At 49.2% G+C, this 27,104-nt stretch overlaps 2 protein-coding genes across 3 annotated transcripts; one reads left to right on the forward strand and one right to left on the reverse strand.

Moving 5' to 3' along the window:
• Window positions 1-1,292: 1,292 nt before the first annotated feature.
• PINK1 (PTEN induced kinase 1) lies at window positions 1,293-15,949 on the forward strand. Its single transcript, XM_063103864.1, has 8 exons — window positions 1,293-1,729; window positions 6,099-6,386; window positions 7,849-7,949; window positions 11,261-11,443; window positions 12,008-12,171; window positions 13,038-13,165; window positions 13,538-13,774; window positions 14,632-15,949. The coding sequence occupies exons 1-8, from the start codon at window positions 1,334-1,336 to the stop codon at window positions 14,887-14,889; spliced, it is 1,755 nt and encodes a 584-aa protein (XP_062959934.1). The 5' UTR covers window positions 1,293-1,333; the 3' UTR covers window positions 14,890-15,949.
• A 391-nt stretch (window positions 15,950-16,340) lies between these two features.
• On the reverse strand, window positions 16,341-25,639 carry DDOST (dolichyl-diphosphooligosaccharide--protein glycosyltransferase non-catalytic subunit). 2 transcript variants are annotated; one of them, XM_063103866.1, is made up of 11 exons: window positions 25,442-25,639; window positions 25,125-25,235; window positions 20,616-20,747; window positions 19,653-19,756; window positions 19,417-19,511; window positions 18,829-18,922; window positions 18,416-18,564; window positions 17,812-17,959; window positions 17,056-17,176; window positions 16,812-16,918; window positions 16,341-16,722 (listed from the first exon to the last, which is right to left on the reverse strand). In XM_063103866.1, exons 1-11 carry the CDS (start codon window positions 25,590-25,592, stop codon window positions 16,573-16,575), a joined length of 1,362 nt encoding a protein of 453 aa, XP_062959936.1. In that variant the 5' UTR covers window positions 25,593-25,639; the 3' UTR covers window positions 16,341-16,572. The 2 variants fall into 2 exon arrangements, with proteins under 2 accessions (XP_062959936.1, XP_062959937.1); XM_063103867.1 differs by having other exon boundaries at window positions 20,616-20,702; window positions 25,442-25,638.
• Window positions 25,640-27,104: the final 1,465 nt, after the last annotated feature.

Below are 27,104 nucleotides of genomic sequence, written 5' to 3' on the forward strand. Positions count from 1 at the left end.
GCTGAAGCATACAATTTGAGCCCTGAAATGAGTTAGTCTGTGCCTTTCTACTTAAGCAACACTTAGGTGCGTCTCAGATCAGACAAATGTCTCCTTGCTTCGAAGCTCACTGAATCACACACAGAGACACATAACAACACCTACAAAAAAAGCTTCACATGTCTTCCAGGGCCGCTTATCCACAGCCAGCCTTCCTGGTAAAGAGTAGAGGTGTCCGTGATTGCAGAAACATTTGAAAAATGGCAGTGCCACAAAATATAACTCCTCAGCTCAAGGTTGAACAAATAAATCACAAAGACTTTGTTTGGATCCCAATTTGAATAACTGTAAAACAAGACATGGGAAAATCTGAATATTGACTGGATATTAAATGATATTATGGAGTTACAGCTAATCTGTTCAGAGATGATAATAATATTGTTTTTGTTCTTATCTCTTATAAATGAGATAGAAATGTCTTAGAAAGACATGAGTGTATCTTCAGTTGTAGATACTGATGTGTTTACAAATGAAATAATATGTCTGGGATTGGCTTCAAAATAATGGAGCAGGCGTAGAAAGGCTGAAGTGAAAAAATAATGGCCATTTGTTGATAATTGTTGAAGCTGGATGACAGGTACATGGGGTTCGCTATACTATTCTGTTTTTGTATACGTTTGAAAATTCTCATTTTAAAAGCAAGAAAAATAATAAAAAAACCACTCTGTATGAATCCGTTTATTAGCCATTCCTAATAGGAGGTCTGGGAAACAGGGTTCTGCCATTAACAAACTGTGACTTCCAGCAAGTTTCTCAAACTGTGGCCTTCGGGTGAGATTTCTCTTGGGGGTCCTAAGAAGCTCGTGGGCTGCGCACCTGTGGAGGAGTCTAAGGTGACTGGGGAGGGCAATGACTCCAGGCAGGACAACGTGAAGGTTAACGTCAGCTCTGACACTTACCTGCATGTGACCATGAACACCACCCCTTCTATGTCTGTTTTCTTATCTATAAAAATGGCATTCCTATATCATTGGTGGGAAAGGTAAATAAATTAAAAGACGCACGAGAGTTGACAATAAATATTAGTTTCCTTTCTCGGTTTCTCGATTTTGTCCAGGACCAGTGATGTTTACATTCAGGATCTGCCTGAACATGCAACCCAACCACCTGAGTTCAAGGTGCAAAAGGGTAAACCACCACCCGAGGCGCAAGTGCGCGCACATCGCCCTCGCGCGCCGAGCTGGGGAACCGCCACGGGCGCCCGCCCCGCCCACCAGCGTCCGCGCCTGCGCAGAGGCGCCGTGCTAAGTTTGTTGTGACCAGAGTCCCGGACGCTTGTGGCGGCGGCGCCACCATGGCGGTGCGACAAGCGCTGGGCCGGGGCCTGCAGCTGGGTCGAGCGCTGCTGCTGCGCTTCACGGCCAAGCCTGGCCCGGCCTACGGCTGGACGCGGCCCGAGCGGCCCGGCCCGGCAGCGGGCTGGGGCCGGGGAGAGCGCCCTGGCCGGGCGGCGGGGCCCGGCGCGGAGCCGCGCAGGGTCGGGCTCGGGCTCCCCGACCGCTACCGCTTCTTCCGCCAGTCGGTGGCTGGGCTGGCGGCGCGGCTGCAGCGGCAGTTCGTGGTGCGGGCCCGGGGCGGCGCGGGCCCTTGCGGCCGGGCAGTCTTTCTGGCCTTCGGGCTTGGGCTGGGCCTCATCGAGGAGAAGCAGGCGGAGAGCCGGCGAGCGGCATCGGCCTGTCGGGACATCCAGGTGAGCGCCGCCGCGGGCGGGGGCGGGGCTGAGGACGGGCCCTGAGCCGGGAACGGGGCGGGGCTAGAGGCGGGAGCGTAGCAAGGGCCGGACCCTTGGGCGTGGAGGGGACGGTCGGGGGCGGGGCACTCTCCCGGGGGCGGAGCTGAGTGGGCGGGTCTGGGCTAGGAGCGTGCGCCCTGGGAGGGAGTGGGCCCTGAGCTGGGGCTGGGGGCAGGTGGAGGGGCGGGGCGAGGGTTAAGGTCTGTCTTTGACCTAGCTGGAAATACCCTGGAAGTCAGCAATTATATCGCCGTTGCCTATCGCTTGATGTGGGGCCAGCACCTTTCATTTGTTTTACTGTCTTCCCTTTCTCAAACAGTGTTTTGGAAGATATCCTGCTATTTATAGCTCCAGCTGCACCATGGCAAATGGCTTTGTGTAAATTTTCTAAAACTTAATCATAGCTAAATCTTAACACTCCTATCCCTTGAGGTAGTTGTCATCCCCAATTTATGTAAAAGGAAGTATATTCAGAGAGGTGAAGTGATTTGCTCTAAGACACACAGCCCAGAAAGGGCAGTGCCGAAAGTCTGACTCTCCAAGGCCTATGCCCTTAACCATTGAGCCAGGCTGCTTCCACAATTTAGCCAAGCAATTACAGAAGCTCCTCAACTTACATACGGTTACATCCCAACAAACCCATCCTGAAGTCAGAAAGCTGTAAGTCGAACCATCAGGACTGTCTGTAGTCAGTGACATAGCTGAAACTGCAGTAAAAACTAAAAACAGCAAGAGAAAGAAGCATCAGAGCTAACGTTTTAGTTAACCTGTGTAGAATTACTACTGGTGAAGGGGTTCGTAGGCTTTTTAAATGCTTAAAATAGGTCAGAGACCTCTGTTTCTGCTCAACCAAAGTCTATTAGGGTTCTCCAGACAGAACCAATAGGATATATATATTTAGAGGGACAGAGATTTATTTTAAGGACTTGGCTCACTATGGAGGTTGGCAAGTCTAAAATCTGCAGGGCAGGCGGGCAGGCTGGAGACCTGGGGAAGAGTAAGCATTGCAGTTCAAGTTTGAGGGCAGTCTGTTGGCAGAATTCCATCTTCTTCTGGGGAGATCAGTCTTTTTCCTGGGGTTTGAAACCAGTCATTGAGTTAGTCCTGGCATTTTACAGGTTAGGGTTGAGGTGGTAGAAGATGGAGTGACTTGCTCAGGGACAAAGAGCTATTAAGTACCAAGCAGTCTCTCCTGTGTTTCCTGGCTTCTAGCCTAGTTCTTGTTCCTCATCACCAGGGTGTCTCATGTTTGAGCTCTGGCCAGTTTGTGGTAACAGGTGACATGTGGCCTAGTCCCCAGCCCTTGTCCTTGTCTTTTTTGGGGGCAGCTGGCCGATATGGTGATCCAAACCCTTGACCTTGCCACTGCACTCTAACCAGTTGAGCTAACTGGCCATCCCTCTGTCCCTGTCTTTTGCCATGGCTTAAACTGGCAAAAGCCAAGATAGAAAATTTGACAAATCTGCTTAAAACAAAAGAGCATTTTTGTTTGTGTGTTTTTTTGCTGAGATTGATCCTCCTAAGCTTGCTGTTCACATACACTTTTCTCACACTTTACTCTCCGGTGTCTTACATTTTTTAATTAGTTACCAATTAATTTCACATTAAAAGATTCAGGCGTTTGGCTATTTTGAACAAAATCACCAGATCTGGCAATTGTGCTAAATTCCATGCGGTGTGAGACTGGAGTAGAATAGTGGCTGCTCCCCATAGATGGAGGCATGTAAATAAAAATCCAGTTATAAAATAGGCAAAAGATATGAGTATGTATTTCACCAAGAGGAGATGCAGATGCCAAATAAGCATATGAAAAAATGTGAAAGATGTTCAACATCATTAGCCATTAGAGAAATGCAAATTTAAGACTGAGATACCACTTCTAACTTACTAGAACAACTGAAATAAAAAGTAGTGACAATACCAAATGCTGATGAGGATGTGTAGAAACTAGGGCTCTTATGCACTGCTGGTGGGAATATAAAATTGAAAGTAATTTAGCAGGTTCTTGTAATACGACCCAGTCACTGCAGTCTTGGGCATTTACCCAGAGAAGCGAAAACTTAACATTCAAACACACACCTGTACACAAGCAGCTGCTATGGAGAATGGTATGGCAATTGCTCAAAAAATTCAAAATAGAATTACCATGTGACCCAGCAATCCCACTTCTGAGTGTAAACCCAAAAGAACTAAAAGCAGGTATATGAACAGGTATTTGTACATCCTTGTTCATACCAGCATTATTTACAATAGTCAAAAGGTGGAAGCAACCCAAGTGTCTATCAACAGCTGAATGTATGAACAAAATGTGGTTTATACACACACTAGGATAGTATTCAGCCTTAAAAAGGAAAGAAATTCTGATACATACTACAGAATGGATGAAACTTGAAGATATGCTGTGTGGAATAAACCAGTCATAAAAAGACAAAAAGTGGGCTGCCTCGTTAGCTCAGCTGGTTAGAGCTGGTCTTTGGTTCAAGACAAATAGTACGTGATTCCATTCACATGAGGTTCCTAGAATAGTCAAATTTATAGAGACAGAAAGTAGAACAGTGGTTATCAGGAGCTAGGGAAAGGGGGGAGTGGGGAGTTGTTATTTAATGGGTACAGAGTTTCAGTTGGGAAAGATAAAAATTCTGGAGATGGATGGTTGTAGTGGTTGCACAACAGTGTGAATGTACTTAGTGCTATTGAACTGTACACTTAAAAATGGTTAAAATGGTAAATTTTGTGTTCTGTAAATTTTCCACAATGTAAATAATTTTTTAAAACCATGCACACAAATGTTGATAGCATTATTCACAATACCAAAATATTAAAAACCCAAATTTCCTCCATTGGGTGGGGTGAGTGGTTACACAAATGGTACATCATAGTGAAATACTACTTAGCAATAACAAGGAATCAACTACAGATACAGGTGATGACCTAACTGAACCTCAAGGGCATTATGCTTAGTGACAAAGGTCAGTCCCAAAACGTTACATACTGGATGCTTCTATTCACAAAACATTCTTTTTTTTTTTTTTTAAAGATGACCAGTAAGGGGATCTTAACCCTTGACTTGGTGTTGTCAGCACCACGCTGTCACAAGTGAGCTAACCGGCCATCCCTATATAGGATCCGAACCGTGGCCTTGGTGTTATCAGCATCACACTCTCCCAAGTGAGCCATGGCCGGCCCTCACAAAACATTCTTGACGTAACAAAACTGTAGAGATGGAGAACAGATCAGTGGGTGCCAGGGGTCAGGGAAAGAGCGGAATGGTGCAGATACAAAGAGAGCGCATAGGGGAGTTCTTTTGCGGCAATGAGAGTTCTGCATCATGACTGTGGTGGTGTCACACGAATCTGTACTGGGATAAAATTGCGTAGGGCCACACACACACACACACACACACACACACACACGTTAAAAATATGGCAGTGACTGAATAAGGTCCTTAGTCTAATGACACGTGAAAGCAACATGTGTTAATGTGGCTCAGAAGCAGCGAAGGAAGGGCGTGAGGGGGGAAGTCTGGAGTTGGTGCCCAGCAGGCTGCTGCCTTGGTGGGCACCAAGTTCCATGCCTGGCGCTCGTGGGTGACTGACCATGGAGTTGGAAAGGAAGGGGTCAGCACATCAGACCATTTGAGGAGGCAGGCAGATCCTGGGTGAGTGGAGAAATGCCATCACTGCTGCCTGAAGTGGGGGAGGACCAGACTTTGGGTCTGAGATGGGCTGTCTTTCCCAGTGTGGCACAGGCTGCAGCACCTACACTGCCATCTATTTGGTCAGAACTCTGGGAGTAGGCCCATCAGAACCCTGAGAAGCGAGAGGGAAGGCAGGACTTACTGACTGAGCTCTGGGGATACTCCTGATCTCACCCCCTTGCCTGCAGAGCCACCTGAGGGCACTGTCGATCGCTCGTTCCTGGTAGCCATCCAGGAGCCGTCAGCCGCGATCTTTGCAGAGAGCTGCTGTCTCCATGATGAGACCCCTCCACAACTGTGCCGGGAGAGTCAAGGCTGTAGGGGGGTGGTGTGCCGGCTGTGGCACCCAGACATTCCGGCCTCTTTCTCCTTCACAGTGTTTGGGGTTGGGTTGTCTCTGTGATCACAGTAAAGAGACAGAGTTAGAGAGAAGTTATTCTGAATAACGAGACAGGGGCAGGATGGCCTAAACCTAGGATGAGCAGTGAAACCCAATTGGTGTGTTTTTATTGGCTCTTGATCTTGTTAGGGAGGACCCTGCCTCGGGGTACCTCCCCACCCCCACCCTGCTTCTGTTCCCCATTACTTGGGCCTTATCAGACTCCCTGTGCATTCTCAATCTCCTCACAGGCGATTTTTGCGCAGAAAAACAAGCTGGTGCCTGACCCGTTGGACACTAGACGCTGGCAGGGCTTCCAGCTGGAGGAGTACCTGATAGGGCAGTCCATTGGCAAGGGCTGCAGCGCGGCCGTGTACGAAGCCACCATGCCTGCGTTGCCCCAGAAACTAGAAGTGGCAGAGAGCACCAGGCTTCTTCCAGGCAGAGGCCCAGATGTCATTCCACAAAGAGAAAAGGAGGAGCAAGCTCTGGGGGCCCCTGCCTTTCCCTTGGCCATAAAGATGATGTGGAACATCTCGGTAAGGATGGGGCCTTTCCTTACAGTAGGCATTTCTCAACATGCCAATCTTAGTGTACTTGGTGTTTTCTTTTTCCAGGAAGTAGAGAGGAAAAGACAAATTCTGCACAGGAGGGGGGCCTATGTAGTTAGGCTTCCTCATCTCTTATGCAGGAGTCTAAAGCAGCATGTCTCAAATTGTAGTATGTACACAGATCACCTGGGGACCAGGTTCAAAGGCAGATTTGGATTCAGCAGGTCAGAGGTGGGGCCTGAGAGTCTGCCTTTCCAACAAGCTCCCAGGTGATGCCAGTGCTGCTGGTCTGTGAACCACACTTTGAGTAGCAAGTGCCTAAATCATTGGTTTCTAATCCGATCCATTAGTTCATGTCAGGTCTGCCATTACTGCTTTCCCCTCTTTCCCATGACCTGCCTTGCTGGAGAGCAGGATGTTCCTTTCCTCTGAACTCACCCTTCAACTCACCTCCAGATCAAAGGCGGGCTTCTCACCTCCCTGCTCTCAGCTCTCGGAGCATTCAAGGCTTTGGGAAATTGAAGAATATCCTTCTCCCCCACTCCCCACAACCAAGAAAAACAAAGATTTGTCTATTTAGAGTAATTTCTCTACCTTGCCTTTACTAGATGAGTTTAGAAAATTAATCAAGAATAATCAAGTTATTCTTTCTCCTGCCCAGAGCATTATCCAAGGCTAAGGTGGAAAACAGCCACAGAAGTTCATGCCAGTCACTGAAGAATGCAGTTTCTTGTTTTGATTTTGGGCATGAAGGTTATTAGACTGTTGAACTCCAAACTAGGTTAATAGCTAACAAGTAGCCAAATCCTTTGCCTGAGAAACATCTAGTCTTAGCATCAAAACTTCCACTGGTTGGGTGTGACAGCTATTGCATTCACAAAAGCTAAAAGACTGTTGATCCTTACAGGATCTTCTTGATACCTAACAGGTTTCATAGGTCCTGAGAGCCATTCATAATGAAATGAGGGAAAAAAGGTGCTTTTCCTCCAATTTGGTTTTTGATTGTTTGTTTTGGGGAATGGGAGCAGGCTGGTCTATGATTCAGCACAACTTAATCCACGGTGGAGTTTGTCAGGCTCCGGCCTGTCTGCTGAAGGGAGCCTGCAGAACGAGTCTCAGTGATCCAGTGGTTGGTTTCAAGCTGTGGTGACCAGAGGCATCTATGGCAGGAGGAGTGCCCCGTGTCTTGATCACCTTGGCATCTCCTCCTGCCCCAGCATCTAGGCTACCAAGATGGGTGGGAAGCGTCCTCTGAGTTGGCATGGACGGCACTTCTACCCTCAGTCTCTGAGGAGTAACTAGCCTTGGCTTGCCACTTTAGAGAGGTTATCTTCAAGGTCAAAGCCAATTCTAGGCAATAGCTGTCCTGGTCCAGATTACAGGCAGTGCTTGGAATTTGCCACTCTGCTTGGGTCTGTGTAACCCTGGATTCACTGTGGATATGTTCCAGGCGGGCTCTTCCAGTGAAGCCATCTTTAGCAAAATGAGCCAGGAGCTGGTCCCAGCTAGCCGAGTGGCCTTGGCCGGGGAATATGGAGCAGTCACTTACAGGTAAGCGCCTATCTGCCCACCAGACTGACTGTGAGTTCTTTGAGAACAAAATAATCACCTGTGTCCCCAGCAGTCAGCACATCGTCAGACACGACACATAGCAGATAGTAAATGCTTACTGAAAGATGTCTTTAATGATGGATTTTCAGTTAGTGGATAATTTAGCTTGGGAAAGGTTACAGATCATCTGACTCCAATTGATGATGCCAATGGCTAATTCACATTGGAGCAGGGGATGTTGGAAAATTGATGTGAATTCTGATTCTCCCTAAGTAATGCACAGTGGAGCACCACCTATTGGTACAAACTGAACAATGTCCCCACAAGTGAGAACATTCATGTAATAGCAACAGCGCACCTGATGTGCCAGTGATTTTTAAAAAAACAAAAGTGGTCTGTTTCCCACGAGTTTTCAGTGTGGCAGCAGAGCCCGACAAGTCTGGAGCAGAGAGCCCCACACAGTAAGTGCTGCAGTTGCATAATGCTCAGGTGCTGAGGGAGCCCAGAGTAGGTGTGTACCCTGCAGGGATGGGGCCACTCAGAAAGGCTTCTCACAGGGACAGTTTGTGCTGCCATTTGAAGGAGGAATAGGCATCACCTAGGCAAAAAAAGTAGGACAAGAGGTGTTGTCAGCAGAATAAAGAGCAGGTGCATGGCAGCCTACGCTTCCCGCTTTGTAAATCCTCCTGTGTACAGGTGGTGAAGATTGATGCTTGAGCTTAGTATTTGTACCCCACCAGGAAGAGGTGGTGCTGCTGCGTTTTTGGTGATTTACTAGAAGGCTAGATTATAGATCTGAGTTCTGTCAGAAGCAAGAAGGCAGAAATAAGAACCAAAGAGAATATGCATGGAAAACCCCTTCAGTGGCTTGGAAGGCTCCAGTGTGACTGAGAGTCGGTGCGGGCTGAAGCAGCAGCACAGGTGTGCTCAGCACTGTCATCCCCTTCTTAGCCCTTCCTAGAGAAAAGTGCACACCTGAATGTCAGCTGCTGGGGGGATAAAATTATCCTCAGGGGGCTTTTTGTGGTGTTAGCATCTGCCTGCTGGTGTGGCACAGTCATAGAGCTGTGAGCACTGTTGTGTCACCCACGGAAACCTCCTGTCTGAAATAATCCCTGTCACTCTGTTTTTCATGGCATTTATCATTATCTGTCCTTAAATCACGTATGTCCTTGTCTATTTATTCGTTGTCTCTCCGGCTGTACCTTAAGTGCTCTGTTTTGTTTATTGCTCACCCCGACAGTTCAGTAAATGTCTGTGGAGTGATTGGACAGATATGGCAGAAGGTGTATTGCCTAAAATGCTGATGTAGCTCAGAAGAAACTCTGCCCTGAGAGCACTCTGGGTTCCTCCCCACCTGGTCTGTGCTGGTCTAGGGACCTCAGATTCAGAGCCCTTTGTGAACTGCCCCTCTCATTTCTTCTCCCCCTCATCTCATCCTTTCCCATTTACACCCCACTGAATTCTATACCGCATTCCCAGATGCACCAGGCTCCTCTGTGACCATCCACTGAGCGTGCAGTTTGCTATTCTTGAACTGTGCTCTCCCGCATGTTTCAGGTCTCAGTTCCAACATACCCCAATGTATCTCCCCAGCACAGCCACACCGTCTGCCTCTGGGCTCCCATGACAAGTGTTGGGGCCCTGACAGCCCTGTGCTGTGATCCAGCTTCTCCCCATAGCCCAGCAGCCCAAGAGCAAGAACCAGGCTTGGACTCCTTTGATGACATACAACAGAGGCCCACTCAGGTTGACTCAAGAGAAGAAGCAGTACAAGAGCCCCCCATGGACCAGATCCGCAAAGCTCAGGAACCATGGCAGCCCTGGGGACAGAGCAGACACCTTGCTCTCTCAGTGTTGTTTCACATGACTCTGGGCTCTGCTCCATTCTCTTCTCTCTCATCAGCATCCTTACTTCTTCCACTGTGTCTCTTTCATTCCTGTATACCTGTGGCTGGCTCACCTCTTTGGGTTCCCGTGGCCCCAGGGAAGTCTCATGGTATCCTTCACCTTAAGCTCCATTGCTGACTGGCAAGTTTCTTCATTCGCAGTCCCCAAAGAGAGAACCCACCTTCCTCCCTCCTTTTTACCATTTAGATCTCAGATGTGACTGTAGGCTCATTGCCCTTGGGGCGGTGCCCACCCTTGGTCCAGGGAGCTTTGGCTGGTATATAGCCACTGTGCCTCAGCAGGGCTCTAGGTGTGGGGCTTCCCAGAGGAGGAGGAATGGGCAGGGCAGGCAGGTGACATCTCTATTACCAACTACATCTGTTTCCATTCATTCATTCAACAAAGGTTATGCTAGAACCTGGACTCATGTAGTCATGGTCCCTGCCCTTAGGAAGCTAAAATAATTACTTTTTCAATGAACATCCCTCTGCCTGTGGGGAGCTGCCCACGTTACACCGTAATCGCCATTACAAGATGGCGCCGGCCGACACTGACAATCGGCAAAAACAAGTCTAGAGCGCATGTGCTGGGAAATTCCCCGACCTCCAGTCTCTGCCTCTCCCGTGGCGTCATCTGGGCTGATGCACGACCGCCAGTCAGAGAGGGACACGTCCTAGGCGAGGGACAGTTTTCTATAAAAGGGAACGGGTTTCTGTACTTGGGGTCTCCGCCCCGATAAGCTTGTGCTCTGCCTCTCAAGACGCATTAAAGCTTTACTGCAGAAGGATCCTGTGTGTGCCGCGTCGTTCTTGCTGGCGAGACGGTTGCGTGGGACATCTGCCCTGTTAGATCACAAACCCATGATGATAGAGACTCTGTCTTATTCTCGGCCATAGCTCCACAGCACACTAGCATGATGTGTGGCACTTAGTGTGAAAACAACAAATGTTAGTTGAATGAATAAGAGTAACAGCTAATATTTCTGAATGCTTCTTGTGTGCTAAACGTCATTCTAGTTACTTTACAGTATCAACAAGGTTATGTGGTATGTTACTACCTTATTCCCCTTTTGTACTTGAGCCCAGAGAAGTAACTTAGCCAGTGATGTACCGTGGCAGACCTGGAGTTCAAACCCAGGCAGTCTGATGCCAGGGTCTCTTAACCACTATGTTCTGCCACATGGGATGGATAGATGCATGCATGGATGGATGGATGGACAGTTTGGCTGAAGGATGGAATAGGGGGGTCATCCAGTGTGTTCCCCAATACCATGTATGGTACCTGGCACATGGCAACCCTACAATATTTGATAAATAAATGAGTGAATAAATAATGGTATTTGTTATGGCTTTAGATTATTCTCTTTCTAGCTGTTGTATCTGATACTGGCCTCATACATTTGTCCCATTTGGCTGAAACAGAAAATCCAAAGGAAGTCCCAAGCAATTAGCACCTCACCCCAACATCATCCGGGTTTTCCGCGCCTTCACCTCATCTGTGCCCCTGCTGCCAGGGGCCCTGGTCGACTACCCTGATGTGCTGCCCCCACGTCTCCACCCTGAAGGCCTGGGCCATGGACGGACGTTGTTTCTTGTCATGAAGAAGTAAGTGACAGGGGTGTGGCAGGAGCTTGGAGCTGCCTCACCTTCTGAGTGGGAGCTAGTCCCTCCCACTTTGTGCAGCTTGAGTGTGGGGTGTCAGGGAAGAGGGTCCTCACCGTTTGGGGAAAAAGGCTTGCCAAGGGAGTATGTCTGCCCTAGAGAGCAGTTTCCCTTTAGAATGATTTTTCATGAAAACAAAGTCTCATTTTCATCCAGAACATCCTTTTCACCTATTCTTTTGGTACATTTGACTAGGACCCTTTCTCCAGGCTTGCCTTTCTTGTTTTCAACATAAAAGTCCTTCCTCACTCTCTGTACTGCCTAACTTTGCTGTAATGGGTGTTTTAAGGAAATAAGTATCTGTACCGATACTTTGAACATGGGGAGTCCCAGCTCTTACTTCCAAATTTCAGGATGGTGGGTGGGCGGGAATAGAAAGGATACGTGGGGAAAAAGAAATCAATAAGCTCCAGGAAGGGGACGAGGAAAGGCCTAATCCTGATAGTGAGTAAGGTGCTAGGGACTGCTGATGCGTGACAGCCGGAGGCCCTGTCTCCTCTCCACCAGCTATCCCTGTACCCTGCGCCAGTACCTTCGTGTGAACACTCCCAGTCCCCGCCTTGCCACTGTGATGACCCTGCAGTTACTGGAAGGCGTGGATCATCTGGTTCAACAGGGCATCGCACACAGAGACTTAAAATCTGACAACATTCTTGTAGAGCTGGACGCAGGTAGGTGCCCCCCGCCCCCTCGGAGCTCTCCAGGTATGCAAGAGGGTGGGTCTGGGAGCATCTAAGACCCTTCGGGTCCTTTTTGGTCACTCTGTACACAGAGATGAGCAATCAGGATAGAGGCTTTTGTTCTCTGTGGAGTGAGTTAACAGTTGTTCCCAAGTTCCTTTCTGTTGCCCATTAATAGAATAAAAACCTCAGTGCTGCAAGTTTTCTTGAATAAAGTAAAAGAGGAAGACTTTAGCTTAATATAAAAAATAATTTTCAGACACTGAAAGCTGTCCAAAGGTAAGCCTAGCTGCCTCTGGAAGTAATGAGTTCCCCATCACTAGAAGCATTCAAGTAAAAGCCGAATGGCAACTTGCCTGGGAATACTGTAAAGGAGATTCATACATCTGATAAATTTTGAATAAGAGGAACCGGTTTTTTAAAGGAACTCTGAATCCTTTTACAAATAACTAATTCCTAATGTACCTGCTTTTTAGGTTTGGATTTGGGGTTTCAAATTCAAATCAAAGATTCTTTGGGTGTAAGAGCTCTTAGAGATTCTTTAGGCCAAGCACTAGCTCCTTAGGTCTTGGGAAAGCTCCAATTACTAGAAAATTATTTAGATTGAGTCTTAACTCTAATCCAGTCCTTTGCCTGGGGACTTTCTTCCCCCAGGCATTTCCATATTCATGCAGCTGGCCCTCCTGCTGTGCTCCCTGGTGAATGGACTCCCAGCTAGGCCTTGCTAGCCTATGCTCTTGGGCCAACAGAGTCCCTGTTTGTCCTGCTCACCCAGTCTTGATGGTGGCTTTCGTGAGGAGGGCCTCAGAGGGAAGGAGAGGGGGATCAGTCGCTTACCTCTGCCCCCTCCCTCCCAGATGGCTGCCCCTGGTTGGTGATCACAGATTTCGGCTGCTGCCTGGCTGATGAGAGCCTTGGCCTGCAGTTGCCTTTCACCAGCTGGTATGTGGATCGGGGTGGAAACGGCTGCCTGATGGCCCCTGAGGTGAGTCCTGCTGGGCATGTCATCTGTCATTAGCAGAAGCCTTTCCACCGTGTTTCCCCCAGGACATGACAAGACTTGACACCTCATTATTTACTCAGCACCTCCATCTTTTTTGACCCATAATTTGGCCCAAGTTCCTTCCCTGCCATTTTGTGTTCATCTGGATTTCCCCCTGTTCCTGAGAGATGTGCATTTTGTCAGCATAAATTGGGCAGCCTAAGCAGATTATTCTGGGTCTGAGCCACAGCTCCGTCAGATTCTGGGTTCCTTGGGACAAAGTTCAGACTAGCCCGTGAGTCAGGTGAGGCGCAGGAGCATGACTAGGTTGGACATGCCAGCAGCATGACGTCTCACCCATTGCTTTCCGAGCAGGTGTCCACAGCCTGTCCTGGCCCCCGGGCTGTGATTGATTACAGCAAGGCTGATGCTTGGGCAGTGGGAGCGATCACCTACGAGATCTTCGGGCTCGCCAACCCCTTTTATGGCCAGGGCAGGGCCCACCTTGAGAGCCGCAGTTACCAAGAGGCTCAGCTCCCTGCACTGCCCAAGTCGGTGCCCCTAGATGTGAGACGGTTGGTGAGGTCACTGCTCCAGCGAGAGACCAGCAAGGTGAGACTGCGCCCAGGTTTTGCAGGGACTGTGTGGACGGAAACCTCAGTTCACATTCCAGAGGGAAGGTCAGGTGTGGGCAAGCACCACAGTAACAGACAGAGCCTCTGTCTTACAAAGGTAAAGGCCAAGTACAGGAGAACACAAAATTTGAGTATAGATAGGAGTAGAGGAGCTAGCCACCAAATCATTAGAATTGTAGCACTTCAACTCCTCCAAGCTTTTTTAGTTGCTTAAAAGTTACTCAGAGGGGGAAGGATGCATTTTTGAGAAATGTTTAATGGAGATGTAGCTTATAGAAACAGCTGATATCTGATCAGATAGATGGAAAAACATTTCCTGAGAACAGATCTGGACACTGTGAAATTGATATAAAGGAATATAAAGGCAAATCTGTTTGAAGCCATAATTGGAGTGGCAGGTCTGGTTCAGCTGCATGCTGAGCATTCAGACCACTGTTCTACACTTACCACTGACCTCTCACTACACATGGCCTGCTATGGGCTCAGTGGGTGCCCAATGAAGCTTTGTTAGAATAAACTGCAACCAGTTATTAAGTGATGAGAGAGCTTCCCTCACCCAGTATAAGGGACCAGACAGAGCTGTACACAAGAAGCCTGGGGGCTATTCCAGCAATGCATACTGCTGCCATACAGGAAGGAAAAGCGTGGGGCGTGGGTAGAGAGTAGCCAGTACTTGTCAGCTGAGTGAAGGATATCAGAAGGAGAGATGGGGTGGAGAAAGAATTGGGTTAGGGCCAGAGAAAGACCCTGAAGTGACCATTCACTAACAAAGTGGGCTGTGGGCTGAGTACCCGTTACAGATGTTCTAAGCTGCAGCTTCCTTTCCCATTGCAGAGACCATCTGCCCGAGTAGCTGCAAATGTGCTTCATTTAAGCCTCTGGGGTGAACATGTTCTAGCCCTGAAGAATCTGAAATTAGACAAGATGATTAGCTGGCTCCTCCAACAATCAGCTGTTACTTTGTTGGCCGATAGGCTTGCAGAGAAGAGTTGTGTGGAAACAAAAATGAAGATGTTATTTCTGGCTAACCTGGAGTGTGAAGCACTCTGCCAGGCAGCCCTCCTCCTCCGCTCGTGGAGGGCTGCCCCGTGATGGCTCTGCACACAGCTGGTAAATTACTAAAAGAACTTAGTAGCATCTGTGTCGTGATGGTCTGTGAATGCTGAGGGAGGGACTCCTAGGTGTGAGAGGGTGGGAGTCAGTGGACAAGATGGCACATAGAAGGCTGGTCAACCAGAGAGGGCCTCAGGTTTGGCAAATGGAAGGGGGAACTTGGGTAGCAGAAGCACAGCCTTAAATGTGTAAACCAACAAGGCTGGCTGTGTCCCAGTAAAGCTGGACACTGAAATTTGATTTTATGTGTCACTAAATATTCTTTGAATTTTTTTCAACTATTTAAAAATGGAAAATCCATTTTCAGCTAGCAGGCCATACCAAGACAGGTAGCAGGCCAGACTGGCCCGCAGGCCAGACTGGCCCGCAGGCCAGTTTGCCAACCCCTGGTCTAGATGAATTTGAAGGGCTTAACTCTAACAAATAATGCTGACTAGGTCTCCTTGTGTATCATTGCTAAAAATAATGTAAGATTATCCCTGCATACAAATCCAAAGGAGTGCATTCTCCGCACCAGGTGAGAAGATACTCTCAGGTGCTGACCAAAAAACCCTGTCTTAACCCCCTGGTCTGTAGGTGTGGCTGAGCCAAGGAGGGTTAGACCTGCACTCCACATCGTAAAGGGTCAGGCCAACGCAGGGGTTATTACAGCAGAGTTTCACCGTGACATTTGCCCCTAACATGTGGACTGTGGCTCATCTGAAAGAGGCAGACATGGATGGCATCAGTCTGCATGTGCCACCTGGGTTAAGGCAAACATTTGCATGGGTCAATATATTCGGATATCAGAATGAAAAAACATCTAAGTGAGACCTGGGAGGTAGGGAGCACTTAAGTTATGCACTCTGGAACAGCTCTGGTGTTTTTGAGAAAGCATTTCCACAGAGCCCCTCCAGCTACTGAATTAATCTCTCATAGCTAAATTGACAGATGAAATGGAAATTAACAATGTGGTGTTTTAAACTTGCTGATTTCCCTTTTGACTAGTTTTTACAGGAATTGTGAATTATTAAATGCAAATTTGTAACTGCAGAATATGTATGTGCCTTGAACTCAGTATTTGGCTTTAAGAATGATTCTTATACCATAAAGATGAGAATATTTTGTGGGCAGATACCAACAGTGGAGAAGAGATTTCACATATAATCTTATACATGCTTTTCAGGCACACAGCTATTGCCTAAAGCAAGTGAACGTATACTTAAGGCTGTCTTCCACCAAACAATTCCATAACTTGATTAGTCCAGCGCTATCATTCTAGATTTCCCATTTCAGTGGTCCCCACACCCCAGTGTATTAACAACTCTTTTATCCCTTCAGAAATTATAAAGTGCTGTCATTTCACAGTTAAAAGGCAGTCCAGTCTTAGTCTTTGTATCTGGTCATTACTGAATAGCACCCCCACCACCATCATGACAGGGCCAGGGAAGTTTGAGGGCAACGTCTCTCTTTATTTTAGAAATCAGAGTGATATGAAAAATACCACTTAGCAATTCAAGGTGGAAAAACATACATTAAAATTATTCCCTGACCCCACCCCTTGTACTCTATGCTGCTTCTCCACTGAGGTAAGGCTGTGCCATTTTCCTACGACTGAAAAAACAAACGAACCCTAACAAAAAGCCCATCTCCATGCTGCTAGAGTCCAGAGCTCTGGCCCCCTCAGTCAGACTTCTCCTTCTCCTTCATGTGTAAGAAGACAATGCTGAAGATGAAGAGCCCCAGCATCATGGAGAAGGCGCTGGCGTAGTAGGGATAGGCCGAGGGGATGAAGCGCTCGTACTGCGTGTGCTGGAGCGGCCTCACTGACACCTGCAATAGACACAGGTGGCAGGCCCTGGCCACTGAAGCCCGAGCAGGGCACATGCTGGCTGCAAACAGGGACTGCCACCTGTGCTTACCTGAGTGGAAGAGTACAGGTGTGTGTAGCCCAGCCGGTTGTAATCTACTTTAAACTGAAATACACCATACACATCGGGCAACTTGAACTGGACGCTGTATTTGCCACCTGGTGAAGAACCAACACAAATAACCAGAGGGGTTTCCCAGAGCTCCTGGAGCAATTTTCGGTTGGGCCTCACGAGGGCAAGCGAGGGGCAGGCTGTCTTCCTGTACCCCCTGTATTCTCTTGCAGGAATTACTTACCTTTCTTCTTCAAGAAGGTCCTCACAAAAGGATCGATGCGGACAAACTCCAGCTGAATGTCATCACCATCAAAGGGTACCCATCTGCCATTTGAGAGCTGCTCAATCACGATGCTGTACTCCTGAGATAAAAGGCTGGTCAGCCAGGTGGCCGGGACTGGAGGGGTGCTGCCACTGGCAGGCAGAGATGCACTTGATTCCCAGAACAGGAACTCCCAGGAGTTCTGAAAACCTATATACACCCCCACCAGGCACCCCTGCTCAGGACTGCCTGTACTCCTGAGTGAGGTGAGTACCTCTGACCCCGCCTCTCTGCCTCTTCACAGGCCCCTGTCCTCAGCACGGTATTTACGGTATTCTCCAAGTCTGGACCCAGAATGTGCCAGGCACTGTCAGGCACGCATGTTTCCATATTCACTGCTCTCTGCCCTTCCCCACTTCTCGCCTGACAAGTTCATCCTTAAAACCCAACTGAAACGTTGCTTCCTGTGTAAATCCAACTTCCTGGGCAGAGTTCATCAGCTAAGGCCCCTCCCACTGCTGTACTCCCACAGTGAACACACAGTTCTTCAGAAGATCTGCTATTAGGATTTGCGTTTACATGGTGGGCTCTGCAACCTAAGCTGACTTTCTCAGGTATAGGAGTTAACATTCATCCTCATTTACACCCCTTAAGCCTGACATGGAAGTGTTCAATAAATGCTGTTGAACTGAGCTGAGTCAACATGGCCAAAACTTCAGGCCAAGAAGCTCTTACCACTAAGTCAGTGACAGTGTAGGCATTGGGTGGGGCTGTCTCGCCCACCCGATGATGGGACACAGGCCCCACACGGAGGACACCCTCCTCCTTGAACACCCAGCGGGAGAGGGCCACAGCAAGCTCGTAGTTGCCTGTCTGGGAATACCTGAAGGAGGGAAACAGAAGAGGCTAGGCCACCAGAGACACCTTCTCTCCAGCGGTGCCTGACAGGCAGGACTACTCTTGTCTAGCAAGACAGAGTGCACTAGCGGAGCCCTGCCTGTGGCCTTGCACACCAAGGGGGCCATGGTTGAAGGGAACATAGGAAATGGTGAAAAGATGTAGACAGTGTTGCTGTGGGTGTCATCTGCACAATAAATACACAAGGAAAAGGAACAGTGGAGGTTAGGGGTCTCTAGATAATTCTTTACTACCTTGAAAAGTTTGGAGTGCCAACACCAGCAATAAAGCAACAAAGTCAAGTCCAAATAATCTGAAAGCAACTGAAGACACTGCCTCTGATGCTTTTAGCTAAAAGGCTCTTTCCTCCCCATCTGAGTCCTCCCCATAGGCACAGACTGCACTGCCCAGACCACATGGCCCTATGCCTCCTAGCATCTACCTCTGGGAGCCGGGCGTGGCCTTCTGCACTGCTGAGTTGAAGAAGGCATCGCTGAAGAAGTCGAGGGAGCCACTGAAGATGACCCGGGCGTTGTTCCTGGCCTGGAGCCCAGCAATCAGCAGGGTGTTCTTCCCCACTGCATGGGGGTACTGGGGACAAAATGAGGCTGTCACCCAAGAAGTACCACGGTAAAGGAAAAGCCTCTGGGTCTCTAGAGCAAGAGGACAGCAGGCTGGACCTAAATGGCCTCGGCCCTACCTGAGGGAGGAACCTGAGATGGCACTGCTTATGCCAACTTCCCCTTCCTGCCAACTTGTCATTGCATCAGCCCCAGCAAGGCGTGCTTTCAAATAAAAAAGTGCTTTGTTACTGGGCCCAGGAGCTGGAGCCCTCAAGGGTGCAAGGACCCTTACCTGGGTGATAGGTTTATCCGGGAAGAAGGAGTAAGAGGTAGAAGAGCCTGTGAGGATGTCCAGAACCAAAGGATTGTCAGGGTCGGCCACCATCCTGTAGAAGGGAAAGAGAGCTGTGCGACACTGACCCAGAAACTGAGCCCAAAGGACACTGGATCCCCTGGGGCCACTTCTTCCCACAAATGAATCCTCTCTTTTTTTTTTTTTTTTTTTTTTTTTTTTTTTTTTTTAAAAAGATGACCGGTAAGGGGATCTTAACCCTTGACTTGGTGTTGTCAGCACCACGCTCAGCCAGTGAGCGAACCGGCCATCCGTATATGGGATCCGAACCCGGGGCCTTGGCGCTATCAGCACCGCACTCTACCGAGTGAGCCACGGGCCGGCCCATGAATCCTCTCTTAACAGACAAACACTTAGCTGCTCTTGCTGTAACAATGGAGTTTGACTCTTGATAGAATAAATTAATCTCATCTACATCCTCTGGGGGAAGGAATGCCCCAAATAATCACAAGTTTGGCTTGGCTTCCCAAAAAAAGAAAGTGCCCTCTTCTTTCCCAGGTTCCTGCTGGCCTCCCCCTGCTCGCTCACCCAACACCCCGGAAGAGGATAGGATTTAGAGATGACTTCCCAACAATGGTCGGGGCCTTCAGCAGGTTCTCGGTATCAGCCACGATGAGCGTGTGCTGCAAAGAGTAGAGGGAAAGACGGGGTCAGAAAAAGGCTCCCCCGAGCCAGGGAATCCCTCCTGACTCCCTCTTGGTCTCTAGGCTAAGCCAAGCCTTGCTGTACATGCCTGACACCGAGAAGGTAACAGGCCTGATTACCTGGCCAAGGTCTGAGATGTCATAGTTGTGATGGTCAATGACGGCCGTTTTCTCCTCGTCAAACTCGATCCCACACTCACTGCCCAGCTCTCGAAGAGGGTCACCTGCACAGACCCAAGAGATGCCTGCCTGAGCCTTTACAGGTGGGGCAGGCCAAGCAGCATCACTTGTCCTGGCTTCCTCATGACTCACTCTGTCCTGGTCAGCCCTAACGCCCTGCAACTTCATCAGGCTGCGCTCAGCCCCAGCTGACCCCTGGACAACAGCATGGTATTCACCTCCAGGGGTCAGGATCCAAATTGATAAAACAGAAACAACAACCTGGCCCTCTCCCTCCACAAGTACACAACGGCCTGGTTCTGCACAAAACCCCCTTTGAAGCAGAGCGGTTACCTCAGTCAATCTTGACCTGGGTGAGCCTGGCCTTACAAGGTTTCTCTATTCCTTGTCATCACCCACCAGGGAACCCACCCATTATGCGGAATATGGTTTTTAAAAACCTGTCAATATGGAAAAAAAGGAAACCAGACTGGCTGGTGTTGGTAACTGTTGAAGCTGGGTGATCAGTACTTGGGGACACTACTCTCACCTTACTTCTGAGTATCTTTGAAAATGTCCAAAATAGAAAACGAGACCAAAATCTGTCAAATGCTTCAGGCTCCGTCCAGTTAGCCTCCCTGACTTGCCTTCTTTTTTGTCAGGGAAGAGTTACCAAAACATAACAAAACAAAACAAAGGAAAACAACAAGTCAAGGTTCCCAGTCCTTCAAAGACCCACGTCTCATTGTCTCTAGTGACAGGATAGCACAGGAGGGACCAAGTGCCAAATGGCTCTGCAGTCCCCCTCACTGACTCCTTGGCCAAGGCTCACCCAGCAAATGCCAATTCGGCAGCTTCCATTTGGAAAGCCCTCCAAGCTGGAGAAATGGTGGAAAACTCTAGAACTTGCCAGGTCAGACTTACCAATGTCTGAGCTGGCAGCTACCAGGACACTGCCTCCACCATCAATAAAGGCACTGATGGTCTCCACGTTGATGTTGCCTCCAAAATCTGAAAGAAGGCACCAGACGCCGTGACCCAGAAAGAACGTATCCTCTGGAGGTCAAAACGAGGGAGGTTTACCATACCACATCCAATAAAGGGCAAGCACCCCCATTTTCTCAGGGTGAGATTCAAAATATTGGCTCAGATTTATAAACTTTTACAAGTTTAGATGAAACAGTCATACACCTACTAATTACATCTGCCAAGTTAGCTGTATATATTTCAGGTCACATATTCATTTAGAAATGTTGCATTTCCCACTCACATTTCATGAAACAATGTTACCCAAACTCAGCACATGCACCTTCACACTAGCATCTCTGACCACTGGAGCTGGGGCTGAGGTCACCTGACAGTTTCCCCGAGCTTATCAGTTTCACTTCATCTAAGTTACTTGAGAAAGAGCACACCTGAATCTGTGAGTGGTGCTGTCACTTGATACTAGTGCTCATTTGCCCAACATTAACAGGCTTTTCCTATTTGTCTTACAGATTTACATCCATGATATCCGCAACAGGACCACTCAGTATATTGCTTTTTTGTAAAGTGGTCACTAAGGAGCTGGCCAGTTAGTTTGGGTAGTTAGAGAATGGTGCTTATAACACCAAGGTCCAGGGTTCCATTCCATGTACTGGTCAGCCACCGAAAAAAAAAAAAAAAGGTAAAGTAGTCACCAAAAGGACTCATTAATTCGTAATTGTGAGATCATATTCCTATTGGGTCAATCAGTTTGGTCAGATGACTCCTCCCATAAGCACTCAAAATAGCACTGAGTGGGGCTATTTTAGGCTCGAGAGTCTTCCCTAAAGTATACCATAACATAAAGTAATGGAGGTAATATTCACAGCAATTATTCATTTAATGAGTAATTATTTCTTGTGTGCTGAGAAGAAAAAGAAAGGACAACAGGGGAAGGGAGCTATTATGCCAAGGTTGCCCAGGGAAGAACTGTGACAAGTGACATTTGAGAAGATGTGAGAGTGAGCCAGGTAGCACATGGGGTAAGAGGATTCCCGGCACAGAGCATGACAGGTGCAAGGGCCCCAAGGCGGGTGGGCATGTCCACCAGCAAGGAGCCCAGTGTGGCTCAGCTGCAGAGCGAGGGGCAAGCAGCAGGAGACGCAGCTGGGGTGAGGCGAGGTGGCCAGTCCACATGGGCTCTGCTTGCCACACAGGGAGCCACTGGAGGAGACCCACATGATCTCATATTTTTAAAGGATGACTGTGATGCCGGGTGGAGAAGAGGGTCTGGGGGTGAGGGTGGAAACAGTGAAGGGCTGGAAGGCCGCTGTGAGAATCTGGGCCAGGGACAGTGCTGCCCGGACCACAGAGCAGTGGCGGCAGTGGGGAGCCATGCAGGGCCTCCCAGTGTTCTGGAGGTAAGGCCACAGAGCCTGCCAATGGATAGGACGTGGGCTGTGACAGAAAGAGAGGCATTTAAGGATGGCCCCAAGGTGTCTGGCCTGAGCAACTGGAAGGACAGAAGTACTATTTTACTGAGACTGGACATAGAAGTCTGTCCATTAGACATCTGTTAGGCAGTTGGAAATGAGTCTATCAGATGACATTGTAAAGATCCAAACATGAGAATAGCCTTCTTTTCTGAGGGGTAATCTTCAGGAAAAAAACAAAAAAGCACCTTACCTCACCTGCAAGCATAGGCAGAACATCTTGTATCCGGGGACTCTCTACCTCTCATTACATTTTGAAAACCATCTATCCACTCTCCTACAGAGAGGCCAGGCAGTCTTAGATGACTCAAAAGAGCTTCTGGTATAGAGCAGTGGTTTTCAGCCTGGGGTAATTTTGCCCCTCAGGACAATGTCCGCAGACGTTTCTGGTTGTCACAATGGCCCAGAGGTGGCTACTGGCATCTACTGGGTAGAGACCCAGGATACTGCTAAACATTCTACAGTGCACAAGACAGCCCAACGCCATCTGAGCCAAAATGTCAAGAGTGCCGCTGTTAAGAAACCCTTATAGAGTGGAAAGAACACAGGCTTTGAAATGGAGACAGCCTGGCATTAAAACTAGGCAAATCCCTACACCTTTCTGAGCCTGTTTCCCCAGCTACAGAACAGGGACCCAGTTTTTTCCGGGTACAGAGAATGTGCTTAGGATACCATCCGCTGCAGCTATTGCTGCATGAGACCAGGGAGCCTCCTGATCCCAGAGAGGGCAAGGAATCCACTGGTGCATGGAGAAGGAAGCTAGGCCAGTGCTTGCATACCTGACAGGGCTAATGGTGGTCACAGGACCACAGAGGGCCCTCGGAACAGGGGCCAAACTCCTGCCCTGAACCCCCCAGCAGATATAAGTCTCCGCAGAGGATTTCCTGCAGCAGCTTCTCCCAAACTGTGGGGTCCACTCCATCAGGGACAGAAAAAGTGACGTGAAGACAGGGCTTTAAATAACATTGAATCTCAGAGAGAAGTTACTTCCTTTCCAATTATTCTTCAAACTTTCTCCATCAAAGAGAATGTCTTAGTCTGATACTACTCCTCTTTTAATAGGGACCCTAAGGTTCAAAGCCTTCACTAGGCAGCAGTATCTGGCTAGAACTTAACGGTATGTTTTCATTCTATTTTTAGTTACATTCTGCTTACATCAAGTGATGAGACTGGCTTTTCATTTTCAGCAGTAATAATTGGTTCATTTCTTTTTTTTTTTTTTCCCCTTTTTGTGACCAGTAAGAGGATCATAACCCTTGGCTTGGTGTTGCCCGCACCGGCCAGTCCTGTATAGAATCTGAACCCGCGGCAGGAGAGCCACTGCGCTCCCAGCGCTGCACTCTCCCGAGTGAGCCACGGGGTCGGCCCAATAATTGGTTCATTTCTGGTTCTCTTCTAAAATGTTATTTTAGTTTTTTTTTAAAGAAGTTAATTTGAAGAAAAATATTAAGTATTTATTAGGTGATAAAGAATACGGTAAAAATCATGACGGAGGTACACAAAGGACTAACACTTGGGAACTACTGGCTTTAGGCTCTCTGGCATTTCTCCCACCAACAATCTCCTCTCTCAACCTTCTCCTGATCCGTCTCACCCACTGCTTCTTTCCTTCCCAATCTATTTCCAGCAGCACAACTTGGACAGTTCCTCCCCTACAGCTTACATCCCGACCCTGGGCTTGGTAACTCATCTCATTTGTATTCCCTCAAAGACAGACTGAAAGGACTCCTCCAGCACAGGCTCCCTACCCTTCTATCTCACCCAGTCCACTGTACAATATCTATCTCAGAGTTCCAAACACCAATTACTCTGCTGAAGGCACCATTCACCTGCCCAGTCATTTGAAGATTTTAACTTATACAATCTGAGGTTACAACCACTCAACGACTCTTGCCTCCAAGAAACTAATTCCAAAGGCATATGTTGCAGGGGAATTGGGAGTAATACGGTAAGTGACAGGAACCTAGGGAAAAATACTTCCAGGATTTGGTGGAACCCAATTTCACATGAACTACAGAGAGTAAAGCAGCCGCTGAGACTACCTAAGCTTCATCACCCAAAGGGAAAGATGGCGGTAGTATCTCACCCCAGACAGGGACTACTTGAACCCTTTGAGAAAAAGATAAACTGAAGCAAATTAAGAAGGGAAGACTAGCATGCTCACCAAAAAGGCATGGCAGAGAGAACAGCCAAAGAGCTGGGGCTACTTAGCCTAGGGAAGAGACAACTGCACTGCACAAACTATGATTACGTGAAGGCTGTTTCTTTAAGCGAAAAAAGCATTAGACTCATTCTCTAAAGCCCTGGGGAGAGTGAGAACATCTCCACACCAAACAAAGTAGAAAGTAGGAGACAGATCTCAGTTTCATGTAAGAACTTCTTAGCAGACTTGTGCAGTGGCGAAGTGGATTGCCTCATAAAACAGCAATACTGAAGTGTAAATTGGACAATCTGGCAAAGATATTCATCCTGTTCAACAGCTAGCCCCTTACTAGGCCGCTGGACAAATCCATCCAGGTTTAAATGGGAGGCGGAAGGAAGCTGTGCTAAATAATTGCTAAGGCTCTTTTTCAGCCTGAGACTATGAATCTACGTGAATTCTTAACATCAACTGCCACTATGCACAATGTCTCTTTACAGTGATCCATATTAATAACATGGTATTTCTTCTTCCCACACAGGCAAACCCAAGCAGGGAGCTCTCCTTTACAGAGAAAACTTTCTTCTCAGTAGAGCAGCAGGGCCCTGGGGTCCATTGTCTGTGCAACACTTGAACCCACAACCCTCAGCTGTGTCTTTAAGAAAGATGTCCCCTCCTGGGCCCAAGTTAGAAATTAACATTTCCTTCTTCTCTGGCAACAGCAGTGCTCAAGGCTGGCAACCCATCCCCTGACCCAGAACACACCCAGGAACCAGAAGAAAACGATCTAGTCCTAGGCCTGGAATCCCCGTGCTGGGGGCGACGCGCGGCCCTTACCTTCTACCGAGGGGGAGAAGATGACGAGGTTGTCATAGAGGAACTCCCCGTACTTAATGAGAGACAGGCTGGGGTCATCAGCGGTCTTGAATGTGAGTTCAAAGCCCCGGTCTGGATGGAAAAAAAACGGAGCTGAGGCAGACGGGACCCAAAGGGAAACCCCTGCTGCAGACATCGCGACCCTCCACCTCAAGCGGCAGTCCAGGCCTGGGCGCCCGCGCAAGGAAACCGAGTGGGTGGGAACGTGGTCGACGCCCTCGAGCTCGGGCGCATTTCCAACCCCAGTGCCCCGCTGCTGCCTCGGCCCTCGCGCTCACCCTTCAGGCTCCGGAAGAAAAGCGAGTGCGTCTCCCGCAGGTTGAGGTTGTCCAGCAGCACTAAGGTGCGGGGTCCGCTGGCGCAGACCGAGCCAAGCACGGGCAGCAGCCATAAGAGGGACCGAGCACGGGCCGCGGCGCTGGGCTCCATCTCCTCCTGCCGAAGAACCCGCACCTGGACACCGGAAGTGGCCCGTCCACGGTCGCCCAATCGCGGCTCGTGGCCGCGGAGCACCACCGGAAGTGGCCGGCTACGCCGGAGACGGAAGTCCAGGTCCGCGGCTCTGGCGGAAAGGAGCCGGGAGCACCGCCGGAAATGCCCGGTGGGGGGCGAATCCTCTGAACCTTATTGGCGGGAGGGGCGGGAGATTCAGCCTCCCCAAACGAAAAGGCGCAACCCTAGAGAGACAGCTCTGCAGCCGCGGCCAACCAACAAGACCAAGCGCCCTTTGGCTCCGCCCAGGCCGGGCTCCCGCTCCTGGTCGTGAGCCTGCTTACTGCAAAAGTGGTCCTGCTTCCTGTGGTCGGTCTCCGCCTCCCTGGCCTTGATCGTCTCATCCCGGAGGGGGCTGGGGCCACCTCTTCGGTCCTCACTAGTGGGCTCTTCACCGGTCCAGGGCAGACCCAGGTCTAGGAACCAGGCCGCACCTCCCCCATCTCTAGGAAGCAAAGGATTGGAAAAACAAGATCAGGGGCAGGGACACTGAGCCTCCTGCCTGCCTCTCCCGGCTCCAGGGGCCTCGGCACGGGCCCGTCTTGCCCAGCCTGGCGGCCCATGCTGGAGACAGCGTGGATGGGCGGCGGACTGGCCTAGGCGTTAAAAAGCTCCGTAACTTTGGAATCAGAGCTGGATTCAGTTTGTAAGCTCCGTCTCTCACTAGGTCTCTTACCCCGGCGCTGCGCTTCTCTCCAGACCGGTTTCCTTGGCTGTAGGTAGGGATAATAACGAGGTCCTGCTCCCCCACTTATCTGTGTGCCTTTGGAACAGCCTCTTGGTTATCGAAGCACTCAGCGCTGGGCTAGGCTGAGCATCCACTCCGTAATGCTGGCTCCCACCCTTCCAGGTTAGTACAGGGACCACCCGGCTCACCTCAACCACCTGCCTCAGTCCCACCACAGGTCTAAGTAAAAACTACCACAAGCAGCTGCAAGACTTCAACTGTTCTGTAAGCCCCAACCACAATCCAGGGGCCAATGGTGGAGGTAGTTGAGAGAGAAGGTAGCAGTTCTCTTCCAATGCTTGTCCACCAACCTAAGAGCGGAGGCAAAAATCCAAACCTCCCTCCGTGCATCTCCCTGGCTCCACTCCCTCTCCATTCCCACTGGTTCCGCCCCTCCCCACTCTTACAACTGCACCGCACCCCTCCCACGCTTATGCACACACCACATCAATCCACGTTAATCCACCTCGATTTCAGACCTGATGATGTCAGATGTCAACCCGTTGTTCAGGAGTCTGTCACAGCTCAGGGACACCCAACGACTCCACTGGCAGGTCTACACCTAAACTCACCTTGGCAACCAAGTCCCTCTCCCGTCCCTGCTCAGGGTTTCCATGGAACAGGCACCGTCCAGTCTTTAACATAGCCTGAGTTTCCCTACCTCCTGCCTTTTGTGTATGCAGCTCCCCCCACCAGAAGCACCCTCCCCACACTCCCATCTT

This window comes from Cynocephalus volans, chromosome 8, assembly GCF_027409185.1.
Source record: "Cynocephalus volans isolate mCynVol1 chromosome 8, mCynVol1.pri, whole genome shotgun sequence".
NCBI classification, from domain to species: Eukaryota; Metazoa; Chordata; class Mammalia; order Dermoptera; family Cynocephalidae; genus Cynocephalus; species Cynocephalus volans.

What these genes read in the sequence shown, in the direction of transcription:
- PINK1 (XM_063103864.1), top strand. Translation starts at nt 1,334, where the DNA reads ATGGCGGTGCGACAAGCGCTGGGCCGGGGCCTGCAGCTGGGTCGAGCG. An exon ending in CGGCCTGTCGGGACATCCAG is followed by an intron (nt 1,730 to 6,098) that starts GTGAGCGCCGCC and finishes ATCTCCTCACAG; the next exon opens with GCGATTTTTGCGCAGAAAAA. An exon ending in GCTGCCTGATGGCCCCTGAG is followed by an intron (nt 13,166 to 13,537) that starts GTGAGTCCTGCT and finishes CTTTCCGAGCAG; the next exon opens with GTGTCCACAGCCTGTCCTGG.
- DDOST (XM_063103866.1), bottom strand. Translation starts at nt 25,592, where the DNA reads ATGGAGCCCAGCGCCGCGGCCCGTGCTCGGTCCCTCTTATGGCTGCTG. An exon ending in ACATCTCAGACCTTGGCCAG is followed by an intron (nt 19,512 to 19,652) that starts GTAATCAGGCCT and finishes TACTCTTTGCAG; the next exon opens with CACACGCTCATCGTGGCTGA. An exon ending in ACCTGTACTCTTCCACTCAG is followed by an intron (nt 16,723 to 16,811) that starts GTAAGCACAGGT and finishes TGTCTATTGCAG; the next exon opens with GTGTCAGTGAGGCCGCTCCA.